The 22,202-nt window shown below is 49.8% G+C and overlaps 3 protein-coding genes across 3 annotated transcripts; 2 read left to right on the forward strand and 1 right to left on the reverse strand.

Moving 5' to 3' along the window:
• Nucleotides 1-16,104: 16,104 nt before the first annotated feature.
• Nucleotides 16,105-16,907, forward strand: N7511_001779 (DUF2841 domain-containing protein; the record flags this gene model as incomplete). The annotated part of the gene is made up of 2 exons (XM_057124204.1): nt 16,105-16,669; nt 16,723-16,907. Coding segments are annotated over 2 exons (750 nt in total), but the record flags the coding sequence as incomplete, so codon positions are not given.
• Nucleotides 16,908-18,612: 1,705 nt separating this feature from the next.
• Nucleotides 18,613-18,990, reverse strand: N7511_001780 (uncharacterized protein; the record flags this gene model as incomplete). The annotated part of the gene is made up of 2 exons (XM_057124205.1): nt 18,613-18,790; nt 18,854-18,990. The coding sequence occupies 2 exons, from the start codon at nt 18,988-18,990 to the stop codon at nt 18,613-18,615; spliced, it is 315 nt and encodes a 104-aa protein (XP_056986364.1).
• An 840-nt stretch (nt 18,991-19,830) lies between these two features.
• On the forward strand, nt 19,831-20,866 carry N7511_001781 (uncharacterized protein; the record flags this gene model as incomplete). Its single annotated transcript, XM_057124206.1, has 3 exons — nt 19,831-20,077; nt 20,126-20,466; nt 20,525-20,866. The coding sequence occupies 3 exons, from the start codon at nt 19,831-19,833 to the stop codon at nt 20,864-20,866; spliced, it is 930 nt and encodes a 309-aa protein (XP_056986365.1).
• Nucleotides 20,867-22,202: the final 1,336 nt, after the last annotated feature.

Below are 22,202 nucleotides of genomic sequence, written 5' to 3' on the forward strand. Positions count from 1 at the left end.
ATCATGGTAGATGAATGGCTTGGACAGTCTTGGCTGCGGCGGAACTGGATAGTCAATTCAGATAACCACCACGCAGACAGATAGCTCAGTGGATAATCTTTAGCAACACCACCGCCATTCCAATCGAAAACAGATCCATACATTGATATTGCTACAGTAGAGCGAATTTTAGTTCAAGAACAAAATTAGCTGTTCAGACTTTTGCTCTGCCGGTTGGAAAAGAATGCGCGGGGCGCTAAATTTGGTTACCAGCAGGACCCACAGCCCTGGTGGGCCATGATCGGCCGGTACGACTGGAAATGATCGCCAGGCCATTTAACTTTCGAAAATCTTAATATGTTAAACTATATCAAGTTACGACTCTGCAGGGGTAAAATATAATTACTCGCAAAGCACAGCGACATAATAATCCGCCAACAAAGACTAACATGTGACTCAAGGCAATAGACCTAATTCCATCACATTCAAGTGGGAATCACTGCTGTGACCGAAGTGTTCGGCTAGTTGTATCACCCTCCGTGGCCTGCTTCTCTCCTTCTTTGGCCCTCATTCCAATAGCCATCTCCACAACCGCCAATCGACGGATGGTATCCTCTAGGTCACTGCGAATGGTTGCAATCCAGCTGTTCTGGTTATTCAATGAGTTCTGCATGGATCTGGAAATAATCAGCGTTTGTTGCGTATCTAGTAGATCGCACGACTGACTTTGTTCGGGCATCTAGTCTAAACGGTGTGAGCAGACATATCACGAGTAGCATTTCAGGGAAGCGGATGATGACTCACTCTGCGAGACATTGGAAGGCGATCAGGTCAGAGTCCTCGGAGAGTCCCTGTCCGGGCTGTTCTAGTTCTTCTTCTGGTGTCGGGTCCGTCTTCCAGGTGTGCAGAGGACTTTCCTGGCTATCATCCGCTGTGGTTTCGTTACGGTGATTGTGAGGGGAGTCATCCTCCTGAGAACACTCGTCCTCCGTCGTGTCCCCTGCCGCAGATCTGGGCAGACTCCAGATATCTTCTGATTCGGTGGATGACAGGGACAGCGCACGCTGTAATCGTTTCCGAAAGCTTTGTGGTTGATCGATGAAAGGAAGTTTTCGAGTTCTACCCATGCTGGATACAACCTTAAGGCGAGATAAGTGTTCCTGGTAGTATGTTATGGAAGGTTTTATAGACTTTCATGAGGAGTTTGTTCTTCAAAACGGACTTTGCGATTGGATTTGCAAAGCCCAAGATCTATATCCGTCTTTACCGTAGTTCTCATTTGATTTGGAATGTTTCCACCCAATCATTATCGAAAGACAATAGACTCTAGGGGATATGACTTTATCTGAAGGCAAATTATTTGTCTACAAAGTCTATTTGATGTTACATTGCTCAATAGCCGGTGGGGCTGGGTCTGATTATTACTATCTTCATTCATACAGTCACAAATTTCAAAAAAAAACCTCTAACAATATAACGATAGAATGTAGTCGCCTTAATAGAGCGATATTCGTCGAACGCTGGGGGTCTGACTGATTGTGAAATACAGAGTCAATGCGTCAGAACTCAGAATGACCGAATCGGCTTTCAGAGTAGGTAGTCCATGGGTTTATTTTACAAGCTTTAGAAGGTTTTTGATGAACCAAGAGTACTATCTCAGCTGTTACAGTAACTGGGCCCTGCAAGAGATTATGGCTTACATTTCCCACCCATGGGGAGTCCAAATCGAGTCATTGTGTCAAAGGGTCTCTTGACCGCGGAACATGAGCGGGATCTTCAATAAATCGCGGAACCCTAAGTCGAATTTCGATGAACCATGGAAACGCTCACTCGGAGATGAAATACGGTTGTCATGCAGAATTCAAGCTTGTGTGCTGTTGCCCCACTTGCTTTCTCAGTTGCTGTGGTCAAGCCTTGCAGCCCGAGAGAGAGGGATCGAGAACTGGGGAATGCTAAGAATTTCTCATTGCCTTTGCATATAATAGTGCTTTTTGTAAAACGCATTGCTGTATCAACAGGAGTCTCTAACTAGCGTCATGATCGAGATGCGCAGAGTGCTTGAAATAAAGTTTCGGGCCCGTAAGAGAGCTCATAACGCCAAGGGCCAATCGGTTCCCTGCTTTTCGGTGCAAAACCGGAGACATCCTTACATAAACTCGTGGGAAGATATCAGATTGACGACACAATTGGGTAGATGGAGAGGGTGGATCGGGCTTGGTGAGCGTATGAGAATCAGAGGAAGGGCAGGACGGATACATAGCTTCTAGAACATTCTACAGACCAGATAGACAAGTAGCAACTTACCACTTGACTGGAGAGTTTATTCTCCTGTGACAGCAACCAGGAAAACATGACCACGTGTCTGATTTAACCAGAATTCTTGTAATATTCCAAATACTCCTCCCTTGACGGCTCCTCAATTGCACCCACTAAGCAACAAACCTTGGTTCCGTCGGGCGCTGACGGCCGCCAGATTTGGGCCTGTGGATCGTGTCTAGACTTTGGCAGATCCTCCCAACGTCTTCTCCAGACCACGAATAAAACCGCCTTGATCGACCGTCCCGTGGCTCATCACTGGGATTATATCGCAGAACCATACCTGCGTCTGTCTAAATCCGTGTGCGCTGTTTGATTGGTCCGTCTGGTGCTGTTCATCTTCAGGGTCCCAACAATGTGATAATAGCGTTGCAATCGTGCGACAGGTGGCGATCACGAGAGCTTCGCGGTGAGCCTTGGTTGAAAGAGTGTACGTGGTTGTCCTGGAGCATAGGCACTGTTTCATTTGTGTGCTCGTGAATACGGCCAAGACTTTGATTATTGTCCCCAAAGCCTACATGGCTGATTGATATGTACGTTCTAGCAGGGTGGTATCTGGCTTTCCACAGACCAACCCACATGGCAGGGACAATTCAAAGCAAGCATTAAGTACTTCAGCAAGCAAGATAGAAATCATTGTTGACGTGTAGACATCACAAGAAGACAAAACGCTTTCCGGCTTCTCACATCATATGTAGATCATTTCGCTGACAGGGCCTTCAAAAGAGACGCGCTTTTTGTGACACCGTTCTTTCGGTCCGTAAAGGGACGAGACAAGCACGTTCTGGAGGATTGCAACTCACGCTTGAGAACGTCCAAGTGTGCAGTGAGACTTTTCGGCGTGATTGAGCGCCGCAGATCCTTGTTCTTTCTCGCCCTGTATCCATCTGTCAGCGAGTCTCTTGTATATGTAATCAAATTGTACAATCTAGATCGGAATAAATGAGGCAGGATAGGCAGAAAGCATGCAAGGACGGTGTACCGACTTCAGTCGCCTGGCAGAGCTGAAAATGGTTCGTTAGAAGATTGGAGTCGACGAAGGACACCATAATGGAGGTGGTTGCTTACTGCGTGATGGAATACGCGCGGCTGTGGTGGCTGCCCGATGGATGATCGACTATCACTGACTCTTGACTATGTTCGATTGGCTCGCCGATGCGGCGCATAGTATGAAGTTGATTCTCTCTGCCGGCTGGCACTCCCTCAGTTTTCATCTGCATGGAGGCAGCGGATTCGGATTGGCGTTTATTCCCAGTCCGATAGCGAAGATTCCGTTCTTCCGAGGGTGCGGAGGACTTCGATGATCCGCATGCAGCAAGACAATAGTCCTAGGAATTCGTCAGAGTTTGCAACAAACCTTTTCATGGGTGGATGAACTTTGACAGAAAGCCAAATTCTATTTGTACCTCAATCGTGTTAGGGAGTTGATCAAAAGGATTGCTAAGCCATAGAAACGTTGTCTTTGTGCCACTATTGGTCCAACAATTGCGGAAAGCGTTTGAACACAGAAGACCAATCCCACGTATGTGTGTCTATTGGAACCGAGTATGTTACTTCATGGCGAAGTAAGCCCACCATGGGCACGGCCAAGCGTGAACATCGCTCAGAAAGTCCAGAACATTATTTTACCATTATCGAAAGTTTCAATCATCTTCCACAAGACTCTGACTCATAGCCGGACTAGGTGCCACCCTGTTGAGCGATTTAATTGCAATTTCAACGATGTGTAAGACTGATATTCTTGCGGTGTGGCTCTCTTCTCAACAGTTGATGAACGTTGTTCACCACACTCAACGCAGAATTTTGAGAGACATGATTGCAGGACAACTCTTGACTCTGTAGGCCACAAAGTCTCGAAAACCCCTTTCAACGTCGTTCATATTGCGTCAACACCTATCAAATGCGCCATTCTCGTTACCATCTGCGCATGTGGTTCTTTGGAAGAGACGTAGCCGAAAAGTTATAAATAAGGCCCAATTCCCAGCCCAAAAAAATCAGGACTTCAGTCCTCACACTCCGATGTGTCACGGTGTCCCTCTTGCCTACGGGCTTGAGGGTCTCCATGACCACGGCTTTCGCTGCCACGAGCCCAGCGATGTAAGACTTGTGCTCCCTCGCAGCCAATGAGCCCTGTGACTGTAAAAATGTGCTCCCTCACAGCCAATGAGCCCTGTGACTGTAAAAATGTGCTCCCTCACAGCCAATGAGCCCTGTGACTGTAAAAATGTGCTCCCTCACAGCCAATGAGCCCTGTGACTGTAAAAATGTGCTCCCTCACAGCCAATGAGCCCTGTGACTGTAAAAATGTGCTTCGCAGGATAGGTCTGCGTCAACAACAATCCTCGCAGAGGGGTGCTGCGTCAACAAGACTACCTCGCAGGATAGGTCTGCGTCATCAATATGCCTCGCAGGGGGGTGCTGCGTCAACAGGAGTACCCCGCAGGATAGGTCTGCGTCAACAACAATCCTCGCAGGGGAGCGCTGCGTGAACAAGGACCTCCGCAGGGACATCTGCGACACCAAGAGTCTCCGCAGGAGACCGCTGCGATACCAAGTTCTCCCTCACAGCCTTGAGCCCTGTGACTGTATAATCTTGAGCTTCCATGCAGCCTTGAGCCCTGCGTTACAGTATCAAATTTGTGCTTTTTTAGGCGTCCCGTGGCGCCGCGGTGCCAGTCCTGATCCTCTGACAATGTGCAGGCACCTCTTCGTGGTGTCTGAGACTAGTATTCGAATTTGCAACAGCATTCGATGAAGCCAAGACCTGCCCAACATCTTCATAATCTGTTTCGTGTCGCAAAGCACCATAGCATAGAAAATCAATCACCAGCTCAATCCAAGCTGGGATTTCTCGTTGGCGACCCGTATTCCCACTCTGTATGTCTTTTCTGCAGTGGATGATCCTTTTGCTGTAACGTAAAATCGCATGATTTGGGTGTAGCACACATAGCGATGTTGTGTTGTGATGCTGTTTCGGTAGGATGTTTGTTATGCCAGAAGTGAAAGTAGAGATTTCGAGCTGGTGTGTTGACGTGTTGACGTGTTGACGTTTTGACGTGTTGATGTTGATGTCGGCGTGGTGAAATGTGCAGTAATCGTGCAGTAATCGGGCGGTGAAGGGACCGGTGATCAACGCACTTGCAGGTTCGTCACCATCCGCTTGTTCGAGAAAGCCACACTGGTGCGTAGGGCAAGTTCGAAAGACGGAAAACGCGGGCGACGAACCTATCTGTTTTATGATTGTAATCGTATTGGAGGACTCCGTCGTTCAGTGTGCGAAGGCGGTGAGGTTTCTCATTAATGAGCAGTTTCTTAGTCACATCTTAATTGATGCCTATTGAAACCTATCTCTAGTATTTACTGCAAGTATTCGAAGCGAAACCTTTGTACTGTGCATTCGCTTTACATATGCCATTCTCAGCTCTCAGATCTATTTCTGGGCGTCGTTCTATGATTTATGGGCTACTAGTAGGGAGCCAAGGGCAGATGCGGATATATATCATTGATGTCTTGCTGAGACTACAGTACGTATGTATGACATAACGAAGTCAATCAGCCTCGTCAATAGTCGCAGAGATTGCCTTCATGAGTATACTCTTGTCAAATAAAATAATACTTGAAGATCCGGCTACGCGCTTTGCCGGCTATGAAGCTCCGATGCCCGATAAATGACGCAGCGCTGGTTCCTGCACGAGCCTTTGTAAACGACCTACATGATGTGCCTATCACACAATTGGCCATGCCAGTTGAGCTCATAGTCGGGCTGTGACATGTGAGGCCAAGAGTATTGATTTGCGTTCTAATCTCCACGCCGCTGCGAGGATGCGGGTCTCTAGCCGTTTAATCTTTACGACCCACGTCTGTATGTCATGTAGGTTTGATTTTGATGTACAGAAAGGCCATGTCCTACCTGAAAGGCACACAAGCGCATGCTCTGATTCCGTTTCAAAGCGCCCTCGAGCCGGGGGGAGGGGTCCCCCAGAGACCCCCTTTATGGGGGTCGGCGAGGCAATTTCCAATTGCCGGGGGTGCCCCCCAAGGCGACGGGCAAGATGCGCTTACCCATGGACTAGTTTCTCGCACCGACCGTTCACATTTGCTTGACACTGGTCAGAAAAGTGGACTCAATTTCAATTTTAGCATGAGACCTTTCTGTTTTGTCAACAATGGGAGGCCGTATTGTGCCCATGCGGTGCACTGAGCATTCAATACACCGCCGTCGTTGTTCCTGGTCCCAGACACTCCTTTTATTGCCGACGGATTCTGATGGCCGGCCTACTTATCAATATTATAGGATATACATCATCAAACAATACGCGACCTAACACTATAGCACAAACCAGATTCGAGGCTTATACGCTGCACGTCATGCTCTATGCTTTGCTCTCAGCGGCATACCCAGTGCAGAGTGATCCACAGAATGAGATATCACAAACAATGTAGTGGCATGATAGTTCCTTGGGACGGGCTAGGTCTACCGCCATTTCACGCCTGGTTCTACAGTATCATGGCGCAGACACCATTGTCATGAACGATCTGAGTATCCCGTAGTGGTTGCCACGGAGGAGAGCCTTGAAGTGAGTCAAACCGTCCCGCGTCAACGACAGCTGGACGTATTGAGGGAGGAAGGCGATAGTATTTTTCGTGTATCATACAAGAGATGGGAAGGCGTCCAAACTTTACACGCACTAGGATCACATGACAGTGTGAACGACGGGATATCAACGGACAGGAAGAGGTGTGTCACGGGTCGCGAACAAGTGAATCATGCAAATGGACGCGATAGGATAAGACTCGAATCCCAATCATAAAGTATGAAATCAGGCGAGGCGGGAGCGAGTTGAGAGACGTGACAATAAAACGGCTGGGATTCGAGTCTTGCCCGTCGCCTTGGGGGGCACCCCCGGCAATTGGAAATTGCCTCGCCGACCCCCATAAAGGGGGTCTCTGGGGGACCCCGCCCCCCGGCTCGAGGGCGCGTTAAAGCTGAACCAGAATATTCGCTGCAACCCCTCTCACAAAGAACGGGGTCTCCACAGCGTTGTAAATTTCACGGCCGCTACACAGCAAATTCTGAGCTTTCTGAACGAGATGAGCAGTCATATGATTTACCTCTCGATCTTGAGGGCCGAAATTCCGAAGTCCATGCGTCGACGAAGCGTGACTGAACCCGCATTTAGTCTCCATGCTCGTATGCCTTGAATTCTCAGCGGGCCCATCAAGGTTGAGGTGATCACCGTATGCCTCGCTGGATGTGCAAGTATTTGTCCTGCATAATCTCCTTACGGTCTTGGTACAGCATGGATGGATGGATGGATGGATGGATGATATCATTTACCCTGACCTCTCGCTTTTGGCGATATACAGGATACAGCAACTATATATATCTTGGTATGTTCAAGTGTAATGTCCCACTTCCTGAAAACGAACTTGGAGCCTCGTCAAGGCCTATCGTGGCCCAGGTGCCGTTCAAGTAATTAGGCTGCCCTCATGGCGCGCGACTTTGGAATTTTTGTGACGCCTCAGCGAAGTCTAGTACGGCCTTGACCGTCCTAGCCCGCGAGACGGTGTCTGGTTTACCTCTCTCACCTTCAGTTGAGCCTCCCAGCAGACTCGATACGCTATTAAACGCGTCCCCAACTTCAATCCTTAGCTTCCGTCGGATTTCCCTCAGATTTGGGCAGTCCACCAGCACGTGGGTAACTGTTTCTTGCGCGCCGCACACGCACTGATTGTTGTCGCGGAAGCCGAAGGTCTTGGCATAGGTGGATAACCAATTGTGGCCCGTGCGTAGCTGCGTCAGCAGGTACGCCCGCCCCCTTGGCAGGTTCCCATACAACTTCCTGGTGTAGGCCGCCGGTAGGGTGCTATCAATTCTACGCAGGTGACCGCCTTTAGTTGATGCTTTCCATTCCCGCTCCCATTGAGCGCGGATCATGTCTCGGATAAGCGCTCTCTTCCTTGTTAGCAAAGGGCGGAAGGGGTGTGTTTTGCCCGGGCTTGCCGCGTCTTTGGCCAACCGATCTGCTGCGTCGTTCCCTGGATCGTCGCAGTGTCCGGGTATCCATTGGAGACAAAGCGCAATTCCCTTTGCTTGGACCTCTGCAGCCGCCTGGAGGATCGCGTGGATGATGCGTTGTCCTGACTTGTTTCCTGGGTTCTCGATCGCCTGCAACGCCGACTTGCTGTCGCAGAGGATCGTTGCCGTTGTTGTTCCATTATGTTCCGTTCTTGGCCGCTGATGGCTGATCTTGAACACTATACTGACAGCGTAGAAAATGCCTATCAGCTCTGCTACGTGAACCGACCACCGGTCCATCGGTCCCACTTGGGCCTGTTTCGATTCGACAACTTGTAGGTCATTGTCGAGTGCTACGGCAGCGGCGCCTAGGTGGCCTTCGCGTCCCGAGGCATCAGAGTAGACCACGATAGCGGATGTGGTCCGCACGGACTCCGCCCGCTCTCTTGCCGTCTCTCGGTCTGACCCGATCTCGATCTCCGTGAAGGGCTCGGTTCGCCATGGTGGTAGCGGACGTGGGTCGATCGTCTCTAGCTCATCTAATCTTTCTAGGTTCATGGTCTTCAGGGCTTCCGCCAGTGGGAAGCGAGCGTATGACCCGACATTGTTCCTACGTTTCTGGGCTCGCCGTAGTGTATCCCAGATCGGATGATCGCGCGGCAGAGTGTGAAGGCTTGCGATGGTGTTCTGCGCTCGGCGACGGAGGCGGAGGTGCGTTGGCACAATATGTGCTTCTACTTCCAGAGTCGTGGTGGCCACTGTCCTGAAAGCTGACAGGATCCGTACTAATACGGTTCTCTGGACTGTGTTCAAGTGTCGTAGGTGAGTCTTGTCTCGCAACGGGTCGTGCCAGACCGTCGACGCGTAGTCCATGACCGGCGATACGCAGGCTTGGTAGAGCTGTCTCATCTGTTCTGGGCGTAGATGCCGCAGCCCGCCCAGAGCAATACTGACCTTGATTGCCCGTTTAATCGCTTGCTGGACGTGTTCTTTCCAGCGAAGCTCCTGGTCGAACACCACCCCTAGAAGCTTGGCCGTGGGCGACGGTTCGATCGTCTTCCCATTCATAACTACTCGACCCTGAAGCTGTTCGTGTCTTTTCCTGGTGATGTGAATCAGTTCGGTTTTCTCGGCTGCGAAACAAGACCCAGTTCGACGGGCCCATGCTTCAATGCGGGGAATGTCTTCCGATTGGATCTTGGCTAGGTTCTCTTCGGCTGAGCGTCCCACTCGCCAGCGGAAGTAGTCATCGATAAAGGCGGATGCACCGCCGTGAGAGTCGACAGGTTGGTCGACCAGGTCGGAGTTGAAGAATGTGAACAGAATGGGGGAGAGAGGCGATCCCTGTGCTAGTCCCGCGTTCGCTAGTGGTGTGGCCTCGGTGCGGAAGTCGTCAAATCCTATGCTGGCGTGGCGGTCGCTCATAAAGCTCACAATCCATTTTCTCGCCACGGTTGGGATTCTTCTTGCCCGGAGGCAGGCGTCTAAGCTCACTTTGTTGACTCCGTTAAAGGCACCTTTCAGGTCGAAAGCCACTAGCGTGATCACTTTGTGTTTATACCACGCTCGGTCAATGGCATTAGAGAGGACCAACAGGGCCTGTTCGGTCGTTCTGCCTGGTCGTCCTCCAAACTGGGTGTCAGGTAGCAGGCCGTGCTTTTCAGCGAGGTACGACAGTCGTCGTGCCATCACCGCTTCAAGGAGTTTGCCGAGAGTGTTAAGCAGCGAGATCGGGCGATAGGCCCCAGGTACTGAATAGTCAGATTTCTTAGGTTTTCGCAGCACCACAATCTTCGCGCTTCGCCATCGCTTCGGGTGGTATCCTAGATTGACTGACGCGGTGAAGATCCCTGTGATGTAGACCTTGAGGTGTCTCCACAGCTGTTTCCATACTAGCGTCGGCAGGCCGTCTTCCCCGGGTGCGGTAGATCCTTTTGCGGCTTTGAGAGAACGTTGAATCTCAAGCTCAGTGATAGGTTGCCATGGAAGTGCTAGAGGTGCTTGGGCGGGCAAGTCCTCGTGAGGTTCGTCCATCTGCGGGAAGAAAGTATCTAAGAAGGCCTGCGCTTTGTCCTTGTTTTCTATGAGCTCGTTGGTGCCGATGTGCAATGCCGGCACACATCCCCAGGCTTCTCGTGGTTTCATGTAGGTGGCAGCTTTCCAGAGTTTCCCTTCCCCAGCTTCGTCAAGGAACTGTTTCCAATGTGACGCCTTCACCTTCTCGATAGTCCGGGTCCATAACCGTCGTTTGCGCTGCATCTCTTGAAAATGCGTTATGGAGCGGGCGTCGTGTCGCCCAAGTTCCGCACAGCTCTCTTGCCATATCCGACGTAGTTGATTGACTTCGGTTTGCTGTATTTTGAGGGCTGGGGTAAACCAGCGTTTGGAGTATGGAGTTGGTCGCAGGTCGGGAGTGTGCCTATCCGCCGCTGTTGCGGTTGCCTCTGTGAGCCTTCTAACTACTTCATCTAGCGCCGGTCTCGTTTTCACTTCCTTCCATGGGCCCATTTGTTGAAGCACGTCTTCGGCTATCTTGCTCCAGTTCGCACGGTCGTAGGCTTTCTTTGCCTTAGCGACGGGTTGGCGCTGAGCTCTGAGGTTCCATTCGGAGTACGTTGCACGGTGGTCCGATCCGTAATTTTCGTGGTAGAGATGGCATTTGATAAGCAGATCCGGTCGATTCGTTACCGTCTGGTCAATAGTAGAGTGTCTCCCCGGGTCGTTCAGAGACCAATAGGTCGCCGTCCCCCGGGGGAGGCAGCTATGTAGGCCGTGCGCTTGAAAGAAGTTGATCAACTCGCTTGCGTCTTCAATGAATCGCGGTTGGATACTGTTACCGCCCCATGTTGGGTGGTGGCGGTTGAAGTCTCCCGCGAGGACGACGCTTGTAGACCGTCGGTCGTCCCGTAAAGTAGCTGTGATCGTGTCTTGGATTGCTGTGAGTGCTGGCTCCGCCGACGCGTTGTCAGGCGTATATAGTGGGACGCATGGGATGTAAACAGAAAAGAGAAGAAGTTGAGAGTCGGCCGTCCAGATCTTGATGGCAGCAACATCTGGATGGTCACAGGGGATCTGTCGGTGTGAGGATGTTGAGACCCTCTGGTTAACATAGACTAGACTCCGAAACCGAGCTCCCTCGGTCTCGGCAGTTGGTCGATATAGTCGCCAGGCGCTATGGTTGACGTGTGTTTGGTAGGCGGTGATGGATGGTTCCTGGATTAAGAGTACGTCCAGGTTTTGGCTTTGGTGGTCGTTGATAAGCGCTTCCATCCTTGGTCCCGATTTCATGATGTTCAACTGTAGCACTTGTAGGTTCGTCTCTAGCATTGACGGGGGTTGGAAGTTGCGGGGGTAGGGCACTGTCGATCACTAGTTGGGTGTTCGCCGCTGCAGTCGAGGCATCGGGCTCTGACCCCTGGGGGGCATCGTTGCCGTTCGTGTTGGCCCGCACAATGGCCGCACCGTGGTGTCTCCTTGCACGACCACGCCAAGTGTCCGAACCGCTGGCATCGAAAACATCTCTTTTTCTTGATCTCGCGGCGTTCTACACTACCAATGTATCTCTGGCCGACTAAGAGGCCATTGTTAAGGATGCAATCGGCTCCTTCCGTAGAATCGAACCATATCCCAAGTGATGCAAACTTTCCTAATGGCTTGTCCTTCCTCTTGAGCCATGCCACCTCTTCGATCCGGAAGCCCTGTCCCGATAGGTCGTTTTCTTCCGTGATTTTCTCAATAGCTCGGGCGTTTGCATTCTCCAAATCAAAGTCCTCTGTTGGGGTGCGGTGCACGACGACGCCGAACCGCGGTTTCACCAGTTTCGTACTATTTCCTAGTTCATTCAACCATTCAGTGTTGTTGCGGGCCACTTCGGCCGACTCGGGGTCCTTGAATCGAATCACATAGCCCGTCTTGGTGGTGCCAATTCCAGCGACCTGCGCATCCTGGGTTGATGGGGCGTTCATTAGCGCGGAGCGGATGTGGGTATTAGCGGAATCTGTGGGGAGGTATCGGCCGAAGATGTTTCCATCGCTGTTATTGTTGTCCTCTGGGTCTACGAACGATCGCTGGGTGCTGATACGGACGCAGTTCTGGTCCTTGTTGGGGCGTTGGTGGGTCGGTGGGGGGAAGCACCGCTGCCGCTTGCCGCAACTGCGGCCCATGATCTGGACGGAGGTGCTGGTGGGTGGGTTTCGATTTGTGCTCGCAGAGCTCTGATTTCCTCGTGGAGCTTATCATTCTGATCACGAAGGACATTCTGGTCGTGTCTGACCTCCTCGATCTCGGTTTTAGTGGATTCGATGAGTGCGGTTTGGTGGTGTATGATTAATTTCAGGCTGTCGATGAGTTTCCACACTTCCCTGGTGGTAACGCGGCCCGTGCCATCCGATGGTGCGAAAGCATCACCGCTCCGTGTTCTCTTACGGGATTGAGGAAGCGGCTCGGTCGGGACACGAGGCTGGAAGTCCTCAACTGAGAAGCTGGTGTTGGTTTCTTGGGTGTTTGTGGGAGGGGGCTCGGAGGCCCCCAAAGGTGGGTCCGCCATCGGTCCGGGGTTAGTTCCCGCTCGGTACACAACACTGCAAATTTTATATCGCAGTTCACCATGTACAGTCTCTTGGTACAGCAATATTCGAAATCAGCTTTACCACTACACTGTCTCGAATCCATTCCCAAACCCTGACTCGAAACACGCTAATCTAATTTTAGATCTCCCCCAGTAATCCCTGCAGGACGGTATTGTATTCGTCGGTAATATTAAATAAGTCATTGTTTTAGTACCGTAATTTCCTGTAGAATCAATTCGAATCTTTCCATGCAAACAAATCAAACACAAAAGGTGAATCCTAACATTCTGGCAAGATTCATCCCCCACTCTCCCACACGTCGGTCTACTCATCACAGGCAGCCTTCGCCTACGCTCATTTGACACCCATAGAAGGCTGCGGTGGCACCATATAGAGATAACCCCGGTAGGCAAACATGCTTCTTCATTTCCATGATTTCTGTTATCTACTGCGATTTTCGTTCGTTACCAGCGTATATTGGAAGCTGGTACCGGAGAAGCTGACGTGGGTCTTTCAAGGCTGTAATCGTGTGTAGAGATGTCGCAGAGCCCATATCACGTCGGTTCCATATCTCAACCCGAAGTGTTTGAGCCATGGGAACACAATTCGCTGTACGCTCCAACCCCTGGATACATTGGCAGTCCCTACGCAACGCGGTCCAACTACAGTCCCTCCTGGCCTGGTGGGCTTGAGAATCAGTCACAACCAGATACTCTCAGGCTGCTCCAGTTGTCCGAATGGGAGGATGGAAGAGATTACAACCAGGACCCGCCGACCTGTATTCACTACCGTATAGAGTGGCGAGTGACCGTTAACAACCGGGAGGTGTCTAAGGACACGGAGGAAGACCTCGTTTTGGCTCCTAGTGCCTACTGGCAGCTGTTCTTAGAGAAGAAGCTAGAGAAGGTCCTTCGGCGTAAAATTGCCCGCCATCGCATGGTAAGAGCTGATGACACTGCCATTGTCGTTTCAGTGAATGATCGCACACAGCGCAATCTGACTAAACGATTTGACGACACCGAAATCATTTGGACTGCCATCGAAAAGCAGCTCCTGATGTGGTCGGGTCTGTTCTCCAGGGGTAAGGAACTCACACTGAAGATCTGTTTCAACTACGTAGACAATCGTCATTCCCCTGCAGCCGTTGGTCGGAAAGTGGAGAAAAGAGGAAAATCCTCTGTCACAAGCAGGATGCTCGATGAAAGAGATGCCCAGCTGGATGCGGAGGAGGATGCCTCGGGACAAAAACCAGTCTGGCGCAGCGTTTATAATCTGATGCGATGCGCTTCGTCGACATGCCCCGGTGGCCCCTATTGTTGGGTGGATCCAATGGGAAAAAAGCACTATCAACTGAAAACTCATCATCTGAGGCGCCTAGTCACCTATGTCGAAAAAGGTGGTGTCTTGGATGGTCACAAGGATGTGCCGGAAACGGTACGCGAGGAATTATTTATGGAAGAGCAACAGAGACTGGAGAAGAGCCATCGCAAAGGTGGACATATCATTGGAAATGGTGTACCGTACCCTCCTATCAATATCAATGTCTTGCCCTCGCAGTCTTCGGTCTCTGGATCAGACATTTCGGCTGCCCAAGCTGTTGACTTGAAGTCTTTAAGCCCGCTCGAGATTCCTGGATCTAGAGACGAAGCGGTCAAAGAATACAGTGAGTGGCAGGTGTCAAATGTCACTGATGACACTCTCAAGGCTGCATTTCGACAAGTCTGCGACTTGATGCTCGAGGATGGTCTTGACCTTGAGCAGGTCTACAAGGATCAAGACCCGGGATTTTTCATCGGCAAGGGAATAAAGATGGGCATTGCTCGACGTTTCGTAGAAGACATTCGGCGCTGGGTTGAAAACGTGAAGAAAGCAATCCCTATTCATGAAATACTTTAGGTACAACCTGCTTGGCGTTGGTTCACGTGGAGTTTGAAAGGTTTAAATAGATTATATGGCAACATTGAGTAGTGCCTTTGAACGTGAGCTCAATTTTTGAATGGTTTTCCGGGTGTCGTTGATTTGTATAACCAGATTGCTGTTCAATGGCCCCATGCCGTAATGGAAGCCCCGGGGGAAAAGAGCTAAGAAAAAGAGCTGAACGTGTGTAAGACCGTCGTGGATATTCAACACATCAAATATGTGCATATCGACGGACCTGGGCTGAATGTCCACCGCAGGTGGAGCCAATTTATACCAATATTTTGAGGTAGTGGATCATCCGAGTACTGAGTAGCTTTCCGTCTAAACGTTGCATGTAAGGTCACAACACTAACTGTGTTCGGATGCCGTCTATCTTGCTCGAAGATGAGACCAACCCCGCAACAAAATTAGTTCCGTGGGAGCCTCCTACAGGACACCTGCTCACCCTTTTCTGCCGAGCTAGACCTGGACAAATGGGAGTTTTTAGTCCCATGGGGGCCGCGGGACTTAAAATTTCGGAATAAATGCCAAGACTTTGACAAGTTACCTATCTAGGTAATTTTCTAATCTAAATAGGTAGTCCTGTTTGAAATGTCAAGGTGGGTCTGCTCTGCTCATCGACTGGACGAAGCAGACTTCGACTAAAGCCAGGGGAATGGAATACGAGGAAACCTACATGACTTGTTGTTGCCGGAGGGGCGGTGTCTCTGTTATGGGCATTGATCTGCGTTCCATGTCCAGCAGGATTGAATTTCATGAATTGGGGGAATCCTTGCAGCAGCTGGGGCACACTGGTTTGAGTAGCTTTCGGGCCCAATACAGCTACACATCGCGCCACCGCTGCCATTGCGCGAATGTGTATCACCTTAACGTTATGGTTCATTTCCAGGGACCTACGAAACGTTCTTCTGGAGCCATGGCAGAGCATTTGCGGTCTGTAGAGGGCCATCCTTGACTGGTATTGATCACTTGACAATCTTTGTTGCAAGTCTGGGCATTCCTGAGTGGGTCGTGGCTCCACTTTCAATAGCCCAGCCACTTGGTGCGCCTCGAGCCTTAATAGGTCGATCACAATGTTCTGGATAGTAGCGTGCGTCTATGTTATTAGCGCTGACATTGGGTCTTCCCCGCTATGCACTCAGTGCACTAAAGAGTCCTTAAATTGACGCTATATCCCAGCAAAGCTAAATCTACACAGTCGATTGATCTTGCCGTTAAAAGGTATAAGTTCCGCCACCGCTCCAGGAGAAGTTTGGCTGGATTAGAACTACTAGCATGCCGCAACAACATCAACACGATAGGGAATTTGATCAGCATTTTGCCCTCATTTACATTGACAGAGAGGGAAACCTTCGCCACGAGACGTCTACTTCCATCTCCGATAGTGCCCAGGCTATTCTGTCCCCTCGAGTTATAGGGGAGTTTCTGCAAGCGGTGGCAGAATCAAGTGAAAGGGGCTTTTCAACGCCTGCTCTGCCTGACAGCCAGCCTCTCATTCCGCAGACATCATCGCTAGCGCCTCTTGTGCCTGGAACAGCAAAAATAAGGGCAAATTTGCAACGCAGAAGGAAATCGTGGACTGGGGAACATAGTTTGGCTGCCCAAACGGCCACGATCGCCGTCAATAACAAGAGTCTTCTCCGTAAATACTATGAAAAGGTCTTTCAGAATTTACAGCAAACGAATTGCCGAGTTATTGCCAAAGCCTATGTAAGACTCGTCGAGCCACGCAAGCAAGCTCAATATCCCTACAATGGAAGGAAGACTGTGGCAGGCAAGACACAGCAACTCAGTCCTGAAGAGACCAAACCGCCATGGTGGCCGCCTGGTGTGAGCCACCGGGAACCGGACCACCTTCCTAAAGCTGGTAAGTAGACCAGCTCTTCTCCCTGCTATTGACACAACTGACCTTTGAATCAGAGCGCATCGCGCTCCTCGTCCATATCCTTTGCGAATTGCGCACCAGCCACAGAATCACCGCGCAGAAGTTGAAAGATGCAGGGCAGCCTATTCAACAACACATTTCTCCAATCGAACGATTGCAATTACTGGACGAGATATACCGCGTTAAAGAGGAGGAGGAGGAAAATTCCTGGATGCAGTGACCGGTAGGTTCTTGCAATTACCTGCAAGCTGTGGGCTAATGAGGTGCAGATGGGAGTGCAAGAGTCTCGATTTCGCGAGCGAACCTACCTGACTGCATGGAAGTTGCCTGCAGACAGAACTACCCGGGCAATGAGAGGTCTCGGGGTGAACAAAAGCCGAAATGCGAGCTGCCAATCCAGAACTTGTCGATATACATCCGACCTGGTCAAGAGATGATTCCATTGAATGTGCCTGTGGCCCCATATGCTATCTTGAACACCCCTCTTGAGCGACATCTTCTCATTAAATCTGGCTTCAATTCTTCATCGTCGTCTGTGTCCCCTCGAGACCTAAAACGAAAGCGTCTGTGTGCTGAGGACGGCAAGCCTCCCACGAGGTCTACTTCCATGAACCACTCCTTCTCTTTTCCCATTGCGCGTCACTCTTTATTACAAGATACCTTCATGAATATGCCAGAGTTCCAACAACAGGGAGATTGGATATCATGGGATACTTGGGTGGGGCACTGAGCTGGAGGTGTCAGGAATTTCGTGTAATATACAGGTATTATACATAAAGACCAGGTCCGAAATTACTGTTAACTCTGAGTCTATTTATAGAAAATGATTCTTGACGCCTTCGCCAGTATAGGTTAGTGTGGCTTCTCGGCCCGTAGCCGAAATGACGCTACGTCATATGAGGTTACTACCAAAACAACCACTGCTTAGCAGTATAGTGGTATATAACGTATTTGGCCGTAATGTCCAATGTGACATTGTAAATTACCGTATTCATCCATGGAAGGTTCTAGGGACAGATCTAGAGGAGGGAGATCTGGCAATCTGGCTTGATCCAAGTCCACTCCCTTCTTCCTTTTCCCCGTAGTCTTCATCTTCATCTACTGTACCTTTTATATGTCGAAAGCTGTACCCCTGCTCTACTGTAAAAGACTAAGCCCAGTAGGCTAATATGGTTCTCGTTCATGCCTCCCATGACTCCTGCTCACTTTCGTCGCTTTCATTCGTCATTGGGCGTCTACCCACAGCTGGTACCGCCCACTTATGCTGACAGACCTCCAGGGCCTTGATCGCGTGTAGATATGAACGGCAGCCCATACCACGATGATTACGTGTCTCAGCCCCAAGAGCTCGAACTATGGGAACAAGATTCACAATATGCCCCTACCCCAGGGAACTTCCGGAGCCCTTATGCTAGACAGTCCGACTGTAGTCCCTCACCGTCTATCTCGCTCGAAGATGAGCCCAACCCCGCAGACCGACCTCAACCAAATACTATACCGCTGCTCCAGGAATCTGAGTTGGACGCGGACAAGATCTACTACGAGGATCCGCCAAGCTGTATCCACTACTTCATAGAATGGCGTGTCACCCTCAACAACAAAGCCGTGGTAAGGGACACGGAAGAAGACCTGGTATTCGCACCGAGCGCCTACTGGCGGTTATACCTGGAAAAGAAGCTACAAACTGTCCTCGGAGAGAAAGTCCCCCGCAACAAGAGGGTCAGGGTCGATGACACGGCGATTGTTTTCCCTTACCGTACAAAAACTGCGTTGAATGACATAGTTGCACCCCAGGGGTGTTGCAAAAACAGGCTACTGTTGATATGTGCCGCTGGGCAGTGGTTCGATTCTGTTCTAGCCACTGTAGTTCTTATTCTAAACATAACGACGCGGCGACTAGGTGCCCAAGTATCACTCAGAGCGCTTCATTCATCCGACGATTTGTTCTCTCTTTCCTGATACAGAATATGACCAGTATAGCTCCCATGTTCATCGTGGTAGATATGTGCTGTCTGAGCCTTGTTGTTTTTGAATTGTTCCTCGGTTGCAAACAGTGCTGTGGCATGCGGCCTGAGGTCGGTATGACTCGTGTGCGATGGGTTTCTGTGGTGGTTAGATTTTCAGTACGGCAATTTCAGTTAAACATAACATTAATATAGTCCTTACTTGAGGATGGCTATGGTGAAGTGTGCTAAGTCAGGCTTCTGAGTAGCGTCTTCGATGAGGTTGAGCGTGAGATTGCGCAAATCAGAATTGCGAATCCTCTGCGTCAGCTTGACGGCATGCCGGGGGATAGGAGACATGGTGGGCTTCAAGTCTCTTATACGAATCGTAGGTTGTATAGAATATCAACGGGAAATAATCTCTTTAGCCCTAGATACGTCTTGGGGAACAGAATCTTGCTGATTTATATATTTGCCCTGAGATTGTTTGAGTCTGCTTTTACCGCCGTCAACTTGCGTAGGGTTTCTTGAGCTTGCGTTGTGCTCCAATAATTACGGTGTCTTTTGAGAATGCATAAGCGCCCGATTCATTGCTTTGTGGTGGTGTACCAATGACCAATCATTTGCCGCCAAAAGGCTCAAGCGTTAAAACAGATCATGTGATTGGCTATCGTATGCGAGCTTGTTGCCACGTCATCTATCCCTAGGCGGTTCGGACATCCGATCACAGTCTGTATTCTTGATAATATCTACCCGATAGCCACAGACAAGTTTGTTTTATCTAATGAAACTTGCTTGTATACTTTCGCGACGCACTGTCCCCTTGAGGAGCAACCCACGGCTTCGTGTTATTTCTAAGTCTATGTCTACCTATCCAGACAAAAGTCAGATGGACCAGCCCCTATATATTTCCCCCGTTGATGCGGAACCACTCGATCGCTACCGACAAGGCGGTTACCATCCAGTCGTCCTGGGTGAGCACCTGAAAGCTGGAAGGTATAAGGTGTTGCATAAATTAGGATGGGGAGGTTACTCAACAGTTTGGGCGGCGAGAGATCAAAGGTTGTACAAAATTATGCGACTCATGGTAATTCTAGCTAACATAAAGTTCTACCTGATTGCAGGAAAGGGATTTATGTTGCTGTCAAGATTTCTGTTGCAGAAAAGGAACATGATGGGGAAACGCGAGAGCTCCAAACTATGAAGAAGTTGGCATCTCATCGTCCTCCTCTCAAACATACGCTGTGCATGCTTGATAACTTCGATTTAACGGGCCCCAATGGACATCATAACTGCCTAGTTTATGAGCTTCTAGGGCCTAACATCCCGGACACAATTGATGCACACTTTCCCGATGGGAGACTCCCTGGGAAGCTCGCCAAAGTTATTGCGAAGCAAAGTCTTATTGGGCTTGATAGCTTGCACCAACAAAATATTGGACATGGTGGTAGGTCACTCTGTTGGGAATACCTTGAACTATTCTCACATAATATAGATCTGCATACCCGCAATTTGGCCTTTACTATGCCTTACGTGGACAATGTAACCGAACAGAAATTTACTGAGATGTTAGGAAAACCAGAAATTGGCTATGTCCGTAGGAGCGACGGGAGGGAACTGGAGCCTGGCATACCCGAGTATATCGTTAGGCCTACCTCATATCGGACGCATTCTTGGAATTCGGCCCAGTCGATCAAGATAATCGACTTCGGTGAATCATTCTTACCCACGGCAGTTCCTCGAACACTACACACACCTCTAGCTATTCGGGCACCTGAAGTTATATTTCAAGATCGCATTGATTATCGTGTTGATTTGTGGAGCATGGGATGCATGGTGGGTGAACTCAACTAGGGCCAAACGTTGAACAACAGTAAACTGATAAGTATGACAGCTCTTTGAACTTTTCGTGGGACAACCACCTTTCGACACCTTCTTGATAACGCCTAAGATCCTCGTTAGCCAAATGCGAGAGATGGCAAGTGACGACCTACCTGAAAGGTGGCATGAGATATGGGATACGATGAACGCAGGAGACGGCAGAGTCATAGAAAGCACGGGGCCCAACTTGCAGGAATGGCTAGAAGAAGTGTACTTTGATAGCCCACAGAGTCCCGATCTCACCAGAGAAGATATCACGAGGCTGGGGCAAATCATCGGAAAGTTATTGCAGTTTGAACCGTCAGCAAGGGCGTCAGCTAGACAAGTTCTAGATGACCCTTGGTTTAATGAGTAAATGATCCACGGCAAGCGGTCGTTCTGTCGAGAGTCTGCGCGGGAACTCAGTTTCAACCGAGTCTGCACCTAGGACCTTTCTAATATTTCTTCGATCTTTAAGCCTGCGTGTCGAAAATGACCTTTAGCGCTTTCTTCTTTTGCACCGACAATATCAATACACCATGTGAGGAAGGCATCAAATCCTTGATCAGGATCTGCTTCATAGTAGCCCCAGTTACGTTTAATGAAAGCTTTTAGCTCAGCGAAAAACTCCTCAATCGGATTTAAGTCCGGTGAGTAGGGCGGTAGATAAATCAATATCACCCCCGCGTCCGCACACATCTGCGCAATCCGTTCTGAATGATGAAACGATGCATTGTCCATAATCACAACAGATTTAGGCTCGGGCCATTTTCCGCAGTGCTGAAGAAGCTGGGCTATGAAGTCTTCAAACATAGTAGCATCCGTTGAACCGCGAAAGACACGCGAGAGCACGATCCCATCTTGGGCATACGCAGGCAATATCTGATATCGCTGGTCGCGGTGGAACTGCGATACTTGTATGGGCGCCACGCCAAGGGGTGACCAGCCTGTTCGCCTGAATCCAACCCTTTTATCGCACCCAGATTCATCAACGTACACTAGGTGATATGATTGAAAGTCTGATAAATTGTGCAAATAATACTCTCGTAAGTCACCATTTCGCTCCCTAGCTTGCTGCCGAGCAGTCTTTTTCGACCAACCTCTGGCGACAAGGGCTCTTCTGATGCTGGAGGTTGTGGCTAGGGTGTGGAACTCATCCCAGAGGAAGACAGCCATCTCATCTAGGTAGAGACCAGGCTTTTCAGACAGGTGGTCGCAGAGGGCCTCGATCATCGGCGGTGTTACGGTCCGTCTCCGGCCTATTCGATTTGGTGGTGCGTGGACAGTTCCAAACTGCCGTAAGTTCCTGCGAATATTGATGATCGTAACCTTGCTGCATTCAGCTTCTTCAGCCATTTGAGACGTGCTTAGTGACTGGCTCTCTATCATATCACGGATGAGATGTAACTTTGACAGGGGAAGTCTTGGAGCCATATTGCAAGGAGTTACGCGGGGTGACGCTCAAGAGTAATTCAGAGATGAAGAAGCCTGTTGCATGAGAGAAGAGGGGCACAGAGATGGCATGCGTATAGCGATTTCGTGTAAAATACGTCAATGTACGTCCCACCAGCGTTATGTAAAATACAATTTCTATTCTGGGAAATTAGGGATCGACCACCATACCGGATCAAGGTTAGCGTGTTTTCAAATAGGGCTTCAGAATTAACATGTGAGAGTGTGGGGTTAAATCTGATTTCGAATATTACTGTATC

The sequence above is a fragment of the Penicillium nucicola genome (genome assembly GCF_028828085.1).
Source record: "Penicillium nucicola strain IBT 29836 chromosome Unknown utg000002l, whole genome shotgun sequence".
NCBI lineage: Eukaryota > Fungi > Ascomycota > Eurotiomycetes > Eurotiales > Aspergillaceae > Penicillium > Penicillium nucicola.